At 40.4% G+C, this 16,393-nt stretch overlaps 1 protein-coding gene and 1 long non-coding RNA gene across 2 annotated transcripts in view; both read right to left on the reverse strand.

Annotated features, from left to right (window-relative positions):
* PDLIM7 (PDZ and LIM domain 7) overlaps positions 1–16,393 on the reverse strand; it is a 42,423-nt gene that overhangs the window by 13,971 nt on the left and 12,059 nt on the right. Inside the window, exons 3-5 of the mRNA XM_053461891.1 lie at positions 12,680–12,831; positions 12,278–12,308; positions 11,010–11,212 (exon numbers count right to left, since the gene is read on the reverse strand). Coding sequence (XP_053317866.1) covers positions 11,010–11,212; positions 12,278–12,308; positions 12,680–12,831 — 386 coding nt within the window. The remainder of the gene's footprint in view (positions 1–11,009; positions 11,213–12,277; positions 12,309–12,679; positions 12,832–16,393) is intronic.
* LOC128490147 (uncharacterized) lies at positions 5,957–7,425 on the reverse strand. The gene is made up of 4 exons (XR_008353921.1): positions 7,013–7,425; positions 6,544–6,560; positions 6,127–6,207; positions 5,957–5,993 (listed from the first exon to the last, which is right to left on the reverse strand). It is a non-coding gene; the product is annotated as an uncharacterized LOC128490147 (long non-coding RNA).

Consider the following 16,393-nt stretch of genomic DNA (forward strand, 5'->3'; position numbering starts at 1 on the left):
ATTTTATGTGTTAAAGTGCATTTGATGGCTGGATGGTCTTTTTAAGGGAGTCACTCTTTTTCAAGCAGAGGTTTAGATGGCAAGAAAGGAATGCACCTGGTTGGCTTAAGTACAATCAGAATCAGAAAATAATATGAAGGTGTCAGGAATTACAAAAGGTTAACAACTGTGCTGTGGAAACTTAGTGATGGGCGACTCCAGTGTGGTGTGCAATCCATACCCCGCAAAAAGCATGGATAGTTAATTGAGGAAATAAACCAACACAAGTAGTCAACTGTGCAAAGGAAATGCCAGAACACAGTTTAAAAAAAAACATTGGTTTAAGCTTATTAATGTTTGCACATAAACCTAAAAAAAACCCCAAAAAACATGCTTGCCCCTAGTATAATTGTTATATTGCTCAATAAATCATCCGCTATAACAAATCTGTTGCCCTAAAACAAACCTGCATATTCTAAAGATTAATATACTAAAGCATGCATTTTTGTATATAGATGTGATGTAGCGTTTGCTTACATTGCTCATGCTGAGCGTGCGAGTAGAATTAGGACATTTTACCCCTGGTATTTTTGCAGCCATACAGCAGAGCTCCGTAAAATAAGAAACAGGTCAACCCATCCACTACAGGACTACAGAAAGTGGACAGAGGAGAAACAGGTCAACCCATCCACTACAGGACTACAGAAAGTGGACAGAGGAGAAACAGGTCAACCCATCCACTACAGGACTACAGAAAGTGGACAGAGGAGAAACAGGTCAACCCATCCACTACAGGACTACAGAAAGTGGACAGAGGAGAAACAGGTCAACCCATCCACTACAGGACTACAGAAAGTGGACAGAGGAGAAACAGGTCAACCCATCCACTACAGGACTATAGAAAGTGGACAGAGGAGAAACAGGTCAACCCATCCACTACAGGACTATAGAAAGTGGACAGAGGAGAAACAGGTCAACCCATCCACTACAGGACTACAGAAAGTGGACAGAGGAGAAACAGGTCAACCCATCCACTACAGGACTATAGAAAGTGGACAGTGGACAATCCTTGGGCCACAGGAAGTAACCAATAAGCCACGTGGGGACTTGGCTGAGTCTTCCATTTATCTAGGTGCACATGCTTCTTTACAGTACATACGCATTAGAAAACTCTTGTTTTCTGAACACGTTTTAGTAGAAAAGTCTCCCAGTAACAAGCCAGCTATTCAGAAGAAAAATTAGCCATCCACCCTCTCCATTCTCAAACATGAGAGGGCTTCCTGTAAACAGCATTGTTGGAAGCCTTCTGTATAATCTTAAAATCTGAAGAAATAATTCTGCCAACACGTATGTGAAATATTTTATTGTGACTAGAATTGACTCATTCCGTTAAAAGCAGAGCCCCAATCCATGCCTTACAAAAGCACCTGTTGAAGTTGCCATCAACGAACACCCACCACCCTTTTGTGAAACAGACAAACTGTGTGCCCCATATTTGTGAACAAAAAATAAAGGTGGGGGGGCTAAGGCACAGAATGGTTGTTGTTAATGGCAATTTGGAGCTAGGCAGTGCTACACGTGTGATCTAGCTCCAGTTTCTACAATAACCGCGCATTATATCAGAGTAGCGGAGCCCAGTGTATGACTTTGGTACGTTTCATTGCACATATTGGCGATTATAAAATAAAAGATTTTGTGCTCGCCATTTAATTATAAGCACTGCTCCCCTCCTCTGAGTATGGCTCAGATAAATGATACATCACAGTACTGCGATTGCGCCACTCTGTTGGACAAGTGGGCTTTAAAAAGGTGCCTAAATGTAAGCGACATGTTGACACCAGTCAAATAACAAGAGTATGTTTTCAACACAGATAGCTTGTAATAAATAAAAACGACTTCAGAATCACAGAAATACCATCAGCGGGAAAGCTGAGAGAAAAAACACTGTGAGAAAGTTGAACACATTTGTATTGGGAAATGTAATAAGGCTTATTTATAATAGAGGACACCATTATCTCCCTTTAAAGGATTTCCAAACATACACCCTTCAGGATTCCCAAATCTTAGCTCTCCTCCCTTCCCCTCCAGCTTTCAGCATTCAAGGCTTCACGTTGAGGGAACAGGCCGATCTCTCATGGTGCCAGTCACGCAAGCGGGTGTATCGGGGGCTCTGAAGCTCTGTAATGAACTTTTCTCTGTGGCATGGAGGGTGGTTGTCAAAGGAAAATAGAGATAAGGCAGGTAACGAGAAAGAAAACATAAAGGAAGAAAAAAAAGAGAAAAACAGAAATTAAGGGTGGATTTCAGAAGAGGAACATGCAATGCAGATGCTAAAGGTGTGTGAGGTAGAGGAGAGGTCTCTAAATGGAACACAGCGCACAAAGTAATGGCATCATTATAGGAGAAATCAGTAAGACTATCCCTGTTCTCAGAAGGTTACATCTCAGAAACTGGCTCTCTACTAAACCAAAAAGTTAAATAGCACTAAAGGTGGCAAATACAGAGGAATGTAACGGCTTGATGGACTCCTGCTATCACAGCTAAACATAGAGGGATGGAAAAAACCCTGGAAGGAATGCTGCCGGGTGATCAATGAGGGCGGCCATCAGATAACACAGGCAGCCCTGTGACCGTTACATTATTTACATCATCTAAGTCCCATTCACTAAGCATACTGGTATATAGAATATTAATACAAGGTTCTGCAGCACTTTTAAAGGACCCATTTGCTCAACAGGACATTTTAAGTGGAGGTTAAAAATGGTGCCTGTGCTGCCACTTAGTACGTGCTTCTGGCGAGGGTTATTTATAGACTGTGCTTCAGGGCTCCTGTTCCAGTTAAAATAGGAAACTCTCTCCATTTATAACGAATATGGCTTAGCTGCACTAGCCTTAAATAAATGTATTCATGCTTTCCACAACATTCTGCACATTCGCTATTCTGCTTTAGGGGAAGCAGCTAGCACACTATTTAAAGTGAGCCTCGACCATTAACACCTCATCCTGATACAGCGCTATACAAAACATGATGTTTGTAATGAATAGAGTAAACAGGTCTGCCAATGTCCCATGTTTCAAGCTACCCTTTCATGGGCAAAGGTGTATCGATTGAGAGGACTTGTTGAGACAATTTCACCTGTGCTTAAAATGGATAAAAACGTGTTCATGTAGGAGTAGGCCAAAAACATGCTTTGCCAAAAGGTATTTAAGGATTGGCAAATGGCAGCCACATTATGGTCAGATATATAGGCAACAAGAGCACAATCTACTCCTCGGGCTAAAAATGCCAGAATATGATGGACAGACATCTCAGGGATTGATTCAGCCACGCATTAACTAAAATACCAGTAAAATCTGTACTTTTTGGCAAGTCGGACAAATCTATTGCAATTGGGACTTTATGATATGCTAGGAAAGGCAATCTATATCAACACACTCTAGGGGAAAATGAGTAAGACCAACCCCAGATTCTCTATTTTATTGATACTTATTTCTGATAGCCTATTTCAACAATGGATCCACCTAAGAAGGCTTACCTCACTTTTTTCATGTGCTCATCATCTGGGTCTTGCACTGAGGTTAGCGAGACATGGAGGAAAGGTAGAAAGAAGAGTAGAACATGAGTGGAGGTCACCAGAATGGACAAACGCCAAGGCAGGATATACTTCACACCGAAGGAGTGGGGTGAAGGTGGATTACAAAATGGGGTTAAGCTTGCACCAGCTGTTCGATCAATGAAACAATAGTGCTAAAAAGAATGTTCAACTGACAGCTCACTTGTCAAGATTTCAGGAAATCAGTATGAACAGCATCTTCCATCAATGGAGTTTCAGGTTTACCAGTTACTCTGAACTAGATTTTGGAATGCTAAAGGAGTCTGAAATATAAACTTAGCTGCTATTTTCACACAAAATCCAAGGTGGAAGTTACACGAGAAGGCTTTTGTGGTCATCCACTGCCCATTACTGCAGTTTCCCTTTGAAGGCAGACAAACAAAAGATATTTTACATGGAGGATGACTTACATGGGAGTAAATCCCTGAAGAGGTAGTCTCTTGGAATAGTTTTATTGCATTATACACACCCTCAGTGACACACACACACACACACACACACACACACACACTTCCTCTCCCTAGGCACTGATATGCATGAGGTCACTGGGAGCAGTATAATTCTACAGTTCTAAGCACCTACCCTATGAAGCTGCACTTTCTCTCCCATGGACAGATCGTGCGAGTACGTGATGTTTCAGAAATGCCATTCATTCTGTTTACTGGTGGATCCCTGGCCTTCTGTGCGCACTCACAATGCTTGTTTTCTTGGGGCATAGAACTACAGAGACTAGTTTGTTGACAAATTTCTCTTCAATTAATGTACTGAAGAGGGTATACGATGCCCTTCAGTTGTCATCTTGCCTGTTAAAATACATTTTGACTAAAAAGTGATCGCATAGCTAGTATTTTTCCTGATTTTTATCAGGCAAAAGTAGAAATACCCCTTTGCTCATTGGCAACGAAAGTACATAATCACTGCCAGAAGCTGTCGGTTCCAGCAGGTGCAGGACACCTTTGAGTGTCTTCTCTGTAATGATTACTTCTATTTTTACACACATCAGTCTATTAGACAAACAAACATGACAGATAAATAAAATAAACACTTTAGGCGTTTGTTATAATAATGCAAAATCAATTCACACATCTGAGTGTGGGGGAAGCACAGATCCATCTCTGCCAAGTGCAAGGTGCCAACTCATGCATTCAGCTATCTGTGTCGCTTATCAATTGTTACATTAGTCAAACCGTACATTATCATCTCCCTGGCAAATGGATTTGCTGTCACAAGAGTTCTTAGTTTAAAGAGTAGCTGCTAGCCATTGGATTAACACACCTGTCAATCCAATAACTTTATGTGGTGGAGGGCCCTATGTATAATTTTTTTCCTATGCTTACTTAAGTCTGCACACATGAAGGATATCCAGGAAGTACCATATTTGATCGATTATAAGACAAACCCCCAAAATTTGAATATTAAATTTAGGAAAAAAAGAAAACGCCTGAATATACTACCCTATAGGAAAAAACTTTTACTGGTAAATATTAATTCACATGTAAAAAAAGTTTCATATTTAATAAAAACTATGATTCTGAAAATTAAATTTCTTGTTTTTATTTCCCAACCTGCCCCCCCCATTATGCACATCTGCCCCCATCCGGCACTCGGTCATAGAAGCCCTAGCGGAAGTGTCAGGCAGCAGCGGAGGTTGTCTGCAAACATCACGCAGACATTCACCGGCTGCCAGAGAGGAGGATCCAGGACCCCTGCAGCACTGCGGGGGATCTAGTCCTATAGCCAGACCTATTTGAGGTCGAATTATAAGACGACCTCGAATATAAGACAAGGGATATATTTCTGAAAAAAACCTCATTTTATAATCTAGCAAATGCAGTATTTGAGTAGGAGACTGGGCCTGACTTTTCCCCAGCAAATCCCCATCATACATCTTTATTTGAGCACACTTTGTATTTACTTTGCTGAGGGGGCTCTTCCAAGTTATATATTATAGATCTATGCCCCCATTGTTGACTTCCTGTAGCATTGTAATATGATATATTCTAATGCTCTAAAGGTACAGGAGCACAAACGATAGCTCCTTCATAGATGTGACCTTCTGATGATGCTGTTCTAACCCTTAACCTAAATACACCGCTGTCATGGCTCTGTGTCTCTAGATTAAGACACAAGATGTTGTGACCTGGAGCCTTGAGTCAATATCAATGCGTTTGCTCCAGTGAGCAGGAGACGAAACATATTTCCCTCCATTGGCATATTACTTGCACACACATGCAGACCAACTTACTGAAGTCCGTGCCTGTGAGCTGTGCCAGGATTCGGAAGGATCGAGACTGTGTGGTGCCTGTGCGGGGCTGCCAGTCCTCAGTATTCTCTACCAGTCTCTTTTTGCTGGAGTCATTGGAATGGAAGGCTGGCTGGCTATCCATTCTAAGAGAGTGTCTGGTGTAACAGAGGAGGTGGGTGTGGGTAGAAGGGTCAGGGTTAATGAAGTTTCATAGACGCCTGCACCAGCTGTAAACAGCTTCTATGACTGGCACACACCAAACCTTCCAAAAATCCCAAAAGAACTTACATATCGTCCAAGAAATAAGCGTTGAGAGATGACTGGGTCAATCCGTTTAGGGACTTCTGCTCTTTGGGGTTTGTGCCAACCCTACGAGGGCAGAACACATTTAATAACCAAACGTTTCTGAGTTTGACTGAAGAGGGGGAAGACCCTGGTTTAACATATGGTAGAATGTACTTCCCTTATCATCTGCCACTCTGAGACTTAAAGGCACAGACAACAGCTAGCAAGCACTCTTCACACACACACACACACACACACACACACACACACACACACACACACACACACACACACAATATCCTAACATGACATTCAGCTTGTTACAAACATGACCTGTCTATTACTGACATGGGCAATGGACCTTAGGGTATGAGTCAACGATTAAGGACACAAACACAACAACAAATAATGCTTACTGACTTTTCTATGTGCTCCACCTGTGAGAAGGAGAAAGAACACAAGGGACAGAGAGAGGGGGCCAGGAGAGGGGGGGGGGAAAGAAAGAAAATTGAAAGAACAGCATTAAGTCAGATCAGTACAGCCAATTAACAAAAGAAGAAAAAAGTATTTTTCTGGATGAGATTGAAAACAAAAGATACAGATCATCAGTTTCCTGCAGTTTTCCCTGTGTAACTTATTACTAATACCCACTCATCCCATTATACATCACTCATACTAACAAACATTGTAAGTCAACCTCCTAACAACTTCCAAAGCGTGATCCTTTGACACCCTCCACCCCACACCCCTAAATATTCTAATAACTATACAATGCATTTGTTGGTATACAATGCACACAATGGTTAGATATTCTAAGGCTTCCAAATAAGGTTGCCTTGCAACCCTATAATGTGGAAACAGGATTTTGTTAAAATGAAAATCCCAATACCTGTGTGAATACAGAGAAGATGTTTGCCGCTCCAGTGTGTGCAGAGCTTCTGTCAAATAACACTTCTGCTGCCAGCCCCAATATAGCCTCGGGTCGGATTACTCCAGCCCTAGTAAGGCACTACAAGGCTGGGTGCAGTGTATCCCCCCTTCCGTAATACGCTGATAAGCATGTTCAGAGAAGGGGGCAGGAGACACACTGCTTCCAATTACAGTACAACTCCTACAGTAAACAAGGAGGCTTCCAACATTATTCCCAGGCAGCTGCTGAACCCCAAAGATCAACTGCCCCTGCTCTCACAGCACAGCGGGGCAGGGTGAGACAGATATCAGATGCATGATGAGCTCATTATATTACACAGATGTTAATGTATGTTAACCACCCAGTGATAAGGTGCCAAAACAAATGCAATGTTTAGGCTAAGCTTTCCCAGCCCATGGTCCAAAACAGAGGCGAAGGCTTCAAAATATAATTTACAGAGAAACATACAGTTAGCAAAATATCTTGTTATATTCAAAAGGACTCTGGAGGCTTTTTAGAAATCAGATGTAAAAGTCATGAAAGTCTTCAGGGAGCTCCGGCAGGCAAGAATTATTTAGCATGTATCGAGACAGTTAGACGTACATTCAGGACAATTAATGATCCTTGACAACTGGTTTTAAAGCCAGTGTAAAATAAAACGTTGACAAAATAATAGTATCTACTGAAGTTTAGTTAACAATTCACATTCCAAAGGGATGGATTATGACTAGTGGTAGATATAATATCATAATTCCACAAAGTGGTAACTCTTCCATATTACCCTAACACTGGAAAGGTGTATGTTGACTCTCATGCAAAACGTTCTGCTCTTCAATTCTTCTCAAACTACTATTTTGTTTGCAATAGCATAATTCTAACGACATAAATAATTAACTTCTTTTGCCACATAGAGGTCTGTGTCTATCTGAAATGTTTTTAGAGCGGTGATATTTTTGCGAGGCATACCCACAGTTACGTAAATATGTTTACGGCTCCTGATAAACATGTATCATGTTTGCAGGGAAGATGCCCAGCCTCCGACCCACTCCACCCCGCTATCCGAGAAGTGTTCAGGATGGACTATGGCAGGTTAATGCTCACAGCCAAGAGACTGCGTAATAAATTTCCTCTGGCTTTATAACAAGAGTGTGAGAATCCTACGCCATGTTCAACCTCCCACCTAGACTACAACACAGCTCAGTCTGATGAGGGAACAGCACCACCAGGCGGTAAAAAAAGAAAATACTCTATTTTCCACTTCTATTTTATACTTGGATGAACATAAAAAGGAATTTCTATTATATTAAATTTTTAAAAAAAAATGAAAATTGTATTATAAGAGAGACTGGTGGTCTTGGGACTTATAAAAAATGTTCTACGAAAGACAAAGGTCCTACAGTAACAGTATCAACAGATTTGTGGATCTGAAATTCAAATGGTGTTTTATTCAAGATGGCATTATAATGTTTCCATTCATTTAAATCAATGACCTGGTACATGATTAAAGTCGAACACCGCAAAGGTATCCCACCGAGCTCTGATATGATTAAATTTTAAAACCTACAGCTTCTATGGCTGATTTCCCTGATGTGATCTGGAAGTGTCATTTTAACACAGATACGTTGTTCTGAACTGGCTATTAAGCCCAGAATTAAAGGAGTTCCCGGCGAGCTGGATTCACAGAAAATTTCACCAAGTCCTTTTTATAGGTAATGTAATATTATGGAACTGCAGGAGTCGTTATTCAAAAGGGACCAAGTGAGGATGTCCAAGACTGTTTCTCAAGAGCCACACTAAGGGGTTATAAAATGAACAACCATCTCATTACGAGACACAAAAAATGATATTGCCATATTGGTTACCAGACCAATAGCCATAGTGATGATGAAAAAGATGATAGATTATTGACCAAACGCGGGAGTTTGCAGGACAGTTGAACATTTCAAACTTCTTGTCAGCACTATGCATTATGAAGAGTCAACCCCAGTAAGCTACTCCTGCTAGTAAAGCTTTGCTGGGCCTGTAAAATGCATAGGTAAATCAGTGAAAGTTCTTCAAAATCACCTTACTGACTTTGCTATACATCATGAAGGGTCAGCTAAGCCCCTTTTCACGGGAACAACTTGCCAGGGATGGACCTTATAAATGGATGGTGAAGTTGATGAATTAAAACCTCAACACTCCTGTAAACTCTGCTTAGGTGACAACATCACCATAAAGTTTTACTGTATAATACATCAAGGGACCTTTGTGTTACTGAAGGTTCATTTAACACCATGGGGGTTATATATAAAGAATCGGTATTTTGTTACTGTGTTACTGTGACAATTTATAAAGCATCTTGCGAGAGAACTGTCTTGTTTGAGACAAATGTTCCAAACATTAGGCCTGTGAATGAAAAGGAGTCGTATTATGCCATAAAAGTTAGTGCAAATCATAGATAAATATACTGGTATTGCATTCTCTACTTCTTAAGTCACGGTATTGCATCCATGTGTATAAAGGCTGATAGTTCAATTGCCCACTTCTTTATACATTTTATTCTGTGAATAATAACTACTAAAAGGCTTCACAAACATTTTAATACTTCACTGCACTAAAACTCTGGCAGAAGATCACCGAAGAGCCCATCTTCCCCAAACCTTATCAAAATTAAATGTAACCGGAGACGGATTTAAAAATGGTTTACCCTCTATCTGTCACCAGTGAATTGGCCCTAAACAAATATACTCAATGATCCTCTTCTGGTAGACCAGACAAATCCCCTTTTTAAGAGGAGTCAAGAGGTTTTCTTCAAAGTCATTAAATAGCTAAGGGAAAAAACAGTTTAAAAACAAAACACTTGGTCTCCTGCCCAGGACAGACATTTGCACAGATTTGTGTAACATAAAAATACAGAATCTGACGGCACAGTGCGATTAATTGGCCCAACCAATCTGTCTGTTTTACTCTTCCGCTTTATAGTCTTAAGCCAGCATTGCGATGAACGGGAGAGATGCATCTTGACAGATTCTCGGAAAGCAATGTGTTCTTAAATGGGATTAACCACAGAGGGTGGATAATTACCAGATTTGCAAAGTATACTCCATATACTCAACACTGCGCACAAGCCGGCCATGGGACTGTTTATTCCGCTATAATACAAATGCAACTAAATGTCCCCAAAAAAACCTAAAAAAAAAAACCAAAAAAAAAACCTATAGAACCTCTGCATTGCACAGCGTCTATGTCATGGGTATACAGAGCTCCATTCTTTTAATGAGGAGCCATGTAAACAGTGGACGCTTCTATTTTTTTTAAATTGTTGCTACGACTTATTTCCCATCAAGTAGGTTATATGCATGATTTCAATTAAAGTCCAAAAGACTTCATCCATGATAAATATGTTGGGTTCTAATTTATTTAGCAGGTGGTATATAATTAGCACTCTCTTCCAGCTAAATAGCATTTCTGGGTTTAAAATGCATGAATTCAATCCACTCACGAAAAAAGAAAAACAAAACATTCTGTCGAGGAGCTCTTCATAGCAAGTTCTGTGTGGTTTTGAATGATTTGAACACCACAAAGAAATTAGGAGTTAACAGAAGTTGCAAAAAGTGTGACATAATAGCCCCATCTGCATGTAGGTGTGTATAACATATCCAGATTACATATCTAGGTATCCAGAACACGGCACTCCACCCCACCCCATAAAATCCAAGAACAAAATATATCATTCTCCATGATTTATCTTCTTGCCTCTACCAATAATTTAAAAAAAAAAAAAAAACATACCGAGGTTATGCATAAAAGTGTTTCTGGCAAAAAGTGGTCTTAATGTCATAGGAGCCAATGTAATGGTCAACCATGAAACAGTAGGAATATACCACTGGTTGCTATGGCTATAACACCACTTTTCAAAATTTTCTCCAGATACTTTTTTTGTTATGCACAATCCCCAATGTTTCTACACTTTCTACAAATGCCATTCACATACCCGTTCTGCTGCTGGGCTCTGGGTGTTGGATTGTTGTTATAAGACGATGGTGGGGGGTTGTATGTCACTGGCTTGGTGACTTGAGCTGGCCAAGTGTTGTCTGGGGGTTGTGTGCTGGCACCAAACGGCAGGGCAGTTTTGTTCAGAGAGGTGCTTGGTGCAAAGTTATACTTCACTCCTTGGGACTCAGAAGCAAGCACACCCTTTGGGAGAAGAGCACAGGGGTACAAACCAGGCATCATGCAGCCATATGGAGCAACTGTGTAACCAATCAACCTTCCTACATACACACATACATTCTTGTTAACAATATCTTCTAGCTGGTTAAAGTTACATTGGGGGTTATGTAAACAAAGTGATTCTGATGCAAAGTTCAAAAAGTGGTGTTATCACCATAGAAACCAATGTTACGGTCCTGATTATATTACCAGTCCTTTTGGCTGCAATGGTGATGAGACCGCTTATAAATATGATTATGGGCTTAAGCTTTAAAGGCATCTGACCATTATAGAAATCAAAGGGATGGTACAAGAAGCAAGGGCCATACAATTTATTAGTAGACTGCATCAAAACCAAGTTTCATACATAACCCCCTATATATTTATTTATAAAAACAATAGGCCATCAGGGATGCATGCAAGGTTACCACACAGGAAGAAAAGCACACACGCATGCACAGATCACACATTGACCAAAAAGTCACAGAAACAGGGGCTACACAGAGACATGGCCTTTTAAATGGACACAGAGAATTACGTTAATGTTCAGAACAGAACTAAAGCAGGACGTGTAGCACACTGAAAATGTAACAAGGTCAAAAGTTTGTTAGCCAATGAGATTGTAATCACACCATGACGTTTTCAGAGCATCAATTCGGACAAAAATCAGAAAAATCAAGAAAGAGCATGTTCTAAACCATCCTCGGTTTATTCAGCAGACAGCATGCAGCCCAATACCATGGAAGACGAGGGTCTTCCATGCAGGACTCCCGGGAAGCCCAGAGATTTGGTGCCAGGATAGCCGCAGCCAGAGGATTAAAAATGTGAGGGGGAAGCCTTGGTTTGATACTGCTTGTAAGGTGACAGGTGAGATGAGTACAGCGGACAGTATGGAGACCGACTCAAATGACGAAAGCAAAGACCGATGGAGATATCAGAGGTTTTCTAACACAGTGAAATATCCCAATACTATCTGAAGGAATCCTAGGCTATCACACAGCCAACTCCCCATTCATTCAAGTTTGGTGGTAGAAATCTCTATATAATTACCTTTGGCTGGTTACTCAGACCATGTGAGAATCTGTAAGAAAAGAATGCACGTGTTTTAGTTCTAGATAGACATGACAGTAACATTACAGAGCAAATATAGTGGTCAGTGTATTTGCATTTAACGTTATCCATCAACCATCAATGAGTCCAAGTGGAAATATGCATTATTACCAACCTTTCAGCCTAGTAGACAAAAATATCCAAGCACAAGATTGCCTATATTATTGTTTTATATAGTGTCGTCATATTCCATAGCGCTGTGCAATGGGTAGGCAAGACATAAGTAGTATATCACATAATAATTTGACTTACAGGTGAGGAGGGCCCTGCTCAAACGAGCTTACATTCTAGTGAGCGTTACGGTGGACTACACAAGATGTAAATAAAAAGCTGCCATCTTACCTGCTGAGGGCAAGGCTCAGTTTGTTGCTGCAGGCCCGGATCCTGTTTTGGGCCTCAATATGGGTCAAGGTTGAGGTGCTTTCCCCCTCAATCTGCAGCAGCCAGTCACCCACCTTCACCCCAGCCACCTCGGCCTTTCCAGCTGGCGTAAGCTATAACACAGAGAAGGTTAAAAAGTTACTCCGACCATCCCACTAACACAGGTGCTGCCATTATTGATGGCAATGCCATTTCTACAGAGACTGGAACAACCTGGAGCAAGCCCACCCACAACACATTAGCATCTCGTCGGATATGCATCATTTTATTTATTTATTTATTTCCGGGTTCATTACACGTCTGTGATGTGGACAAACTTAGAATACTATATATCTCATTACTGGCGTCTCAAAACAGCTGTCCAATGTAGATAAATAATCGGTGTGCTGTGGTTGGTGACATTAGTGTTTCCTTGAACTTCTCAACAAAACCCAGGCGCCTAAGAGCTGTATCCTTGCGCCTAGGATCTCACCTGCTGGACACACAAAGCAGATCTAAAAAAAGGGGCTGTTCTTGTGCCCAGGAACCAACTTCTCCTTCCTATGTACCACCAGGAGGTGGTCGCTAAGTGGGTTCATGTGATGTGACCTCATGCAACGCTGCAGCAGTAACATGGCAGCTCCTGCATGCGCAGCAAATCTGTCGAGTCCTGTCATACAACAGCTGTAACATTATACTGTATTTTACAAGTCATCCCTTCGCAGGGAATGCGTGGGGGGAATGTGGCCAATGACAAAGTTATATATAAATCCTTCATACTGTCAAGAAAAAGTGTAGATTGTTTCAGAAACTGGTTGTCTAAGCTGCTAGAATATATATTTTAAACATTTTCACTATTTACCAGAAAACTTGTATACATCCATATTGGATTTTACGCTTGTAACGGTGCAGACCACCGTCATTACAGCAAGCAAATTAGCAGAAACTAATCAATGACACAAATGTTCTGTAGTCTCATAGGACAGTTTAATGTATTTGGTGCCTGCTAAGAATAAGCGGTAGGGAGAGAATATAGTTTAACCTCTGAAGCATTCATTTAGCTCTTAAATTAGATTTCAAGGGCTGTGTAATGTGTCCACTGGCTTACCGGCCACCGCGGGCAGTCTAACACACAAATATCGTTCTGGGAAAAGTAAGGGTTAAATATAATTCCGCATTATTCTCCATGAAGAGGTGTCACCAGTTTTTCCCAAAAGTAATATAAACCGCAAGTGCTCCCTATGAAACATGACAACCGTATGGATACCTCCCAAAATATCATACGGCCAAAGAGGCGGTGTGGTTAGAGGCACGGCAGGGGTTTATCAAGACTTTTTTGTGAGTCTGTGACCTATCTGTAGCTATTTATATGTCAGAGTAAAATGTTTAGAAGAACAAGATATGTTATTTACACAACTTTCTGCTCTTCCTATACAAGTCACTGTATTTTCTGCAGTATATATATATATATATATATATATATATATATATATATATATATATATATATATATATATATATATATATATATATATATATATATATATATATTGTGAATTAGGATTGCAGAACACTGTGATACATTCATACCCAATAAACGTAAACCCAATAAACATGTAGACTGTTTGTAGTCTGAGGAATGATACAATTTCTCTCTTTAGTCTTGAAATGACTTCAGCGAAAGCAGAGCTCAAAGGCAATTAGTATTTTGTTAACGTGTGTATTATGTGTGATTATCAGGTTCTCAAAGAGTTAAAATTCAATGTATTCTGCGCAGGAATGCAGACAGAACGTATGACAGATCTAACGGAGCCCCCTAGTCCCCCGAGAGAGAAACACGAACCCGTTCTAGTGTCTGTGCCTCACGCACAGAGAAAGAGCTGTATTTATAACTCTGAATTGCACAGCCTCAGCACTTCTGTAAAACATCCCCATGACAGCATGAGAAGACCCTCGTCACCTGTTTCCTTTATTCACAGAATGGAAAATAAGTGACCTTACCCTCACAGACTAGAACCAGTCCGCGGTCAATGGGATAAACCACCAATAATCCAACCGATTCATTCTGAATAACAAAACAAATAACGAATGATCCAAGTGTAACTAACGGTGTATTAATATTTATGGTTGTGTGTATGTATATTATATATATATATATATATATATATATATATATATATATACATACATACATACATACATACATAATCATGCATACATAGACACCCACTGGAAAGATTTAAAAAACGAACCATTTAACAGGAATTCACCCTCTTCCATGGCGCATTTATGTAAGGTGAACCTACAGGATGTAACATTTACTTCTGTCTGAATTTACTGATATTTTGATACTCCCAAAAAGAAAAAGACTCTTTCCTGATTCCACAACCCCAACATGTTAGAGACATTTCTCTCTGAGATGCAATATCTATACATATGACAGCAATTTCTCCACAGGCCTCTGCCAAGAAGAAAGCCTCAGGGTTAAAGTGACTGGCTGCGTTAGTGTAAATATGAAGGTTGACTCTGCATGATGTCAAACACAATCTTTTCGTTTCGGAACACTGTAGTCAAAACAGGGAGGGCATGAAGGCAACCGGACAGAAAGGTTACAAAATGCGTTTCCAATTAGTAAGTAAAGGAAACCAATGCTTTTGGAATCTTGAGCCAGAATGAAGTCATCATTTTGAGGGGGGAATGTTGACTCTAAATCAGTGGTATGTGACCCGAAACATGTCCTGAGGCTCCTGGAGCCCTTAAACTGCTGATTGTGTGGCTAAAACCAAATGCTAATTCACAGTTTTTTTCAAGCTGCAAGTTGAAACCAGACAACTTAAACTTCACTGGTTACGATAGACTCCAAAGTCTACTTAGAACTCACTAGGAACAAGTTTAACATTGAAGCTCTCTGAGATGAGGTGGTCTCCTGCCAAGCACATAACAGGCTTGCCTTGGTTAATAACGTGATAACTGCTGTATTTTTATCAGATATGTATCGACTCAGGATTTAGTCATTGGACATTCTGATACCATATCATGTAAAAAAAACAAAAAAAAAAACCACAAAAACACAGAAGCAGTCATCGTGATTGTGGTCATGGTCCATAAAGGATGTCTAGACTTTACAGAAAGAACATATGAATTCTGGTTTCCGATAAAGCTGATACTAGAACATAATAACCAAACAAGGCTTCCTCCAAACATAACAATTCAATATTAGTATAAAAAAAATTATACTGGAAAGAGTTAGAGAAGCTGCAATTCTGTCAGGCTCTAAATCAGACCGATAACATCACATCCTCCCAGAAGTACAAGGCCACATAGCTCATCAGACCCCAGTACATTCCTTTCCAATGAAAACATTAACCCACTTCATGCTTGTGCTAGAGCAATGAATTCAATCATGTTATGGATCCACAGACACTGGGGGTAATCTGTTATTCTTAGATTAGGGTCACGTACACCCAATGCCTTGACGCAACCCCCTGCATCCCTTGACTGCAACACGTTGATTGGTTCACAGCAGTTCTATGTATAGGTCATGAAATTCAACCTAGGACATCAACAAGACGTTCAAATCAATCAAGTCTTCCTGCGAAGCACGAGAACACGGCTACGAGAACACGGCTACGTTCCCATTAAACAAAAAATGCCATAAATTAGACAGTTTATGAAACGGTTGATTTGTGTTCTTAT

The sequence above is a fragment of the Spea bombifrons genome, chromosome 4, assembly GCF_027358695.1.
Source record: "Spea bombifrons isolate aSpeBom1 chromosome 4, aSpeBom1.2.pri, whole genome shotgun sequence".
In the NCBI taxonomy this organism is placed as follows: domain Eukaryota; kingdom Metazoa; phylum Chordata; class Amphibia; order Anura; family Pelobatidae; genus Spea; species Spea bombifrons.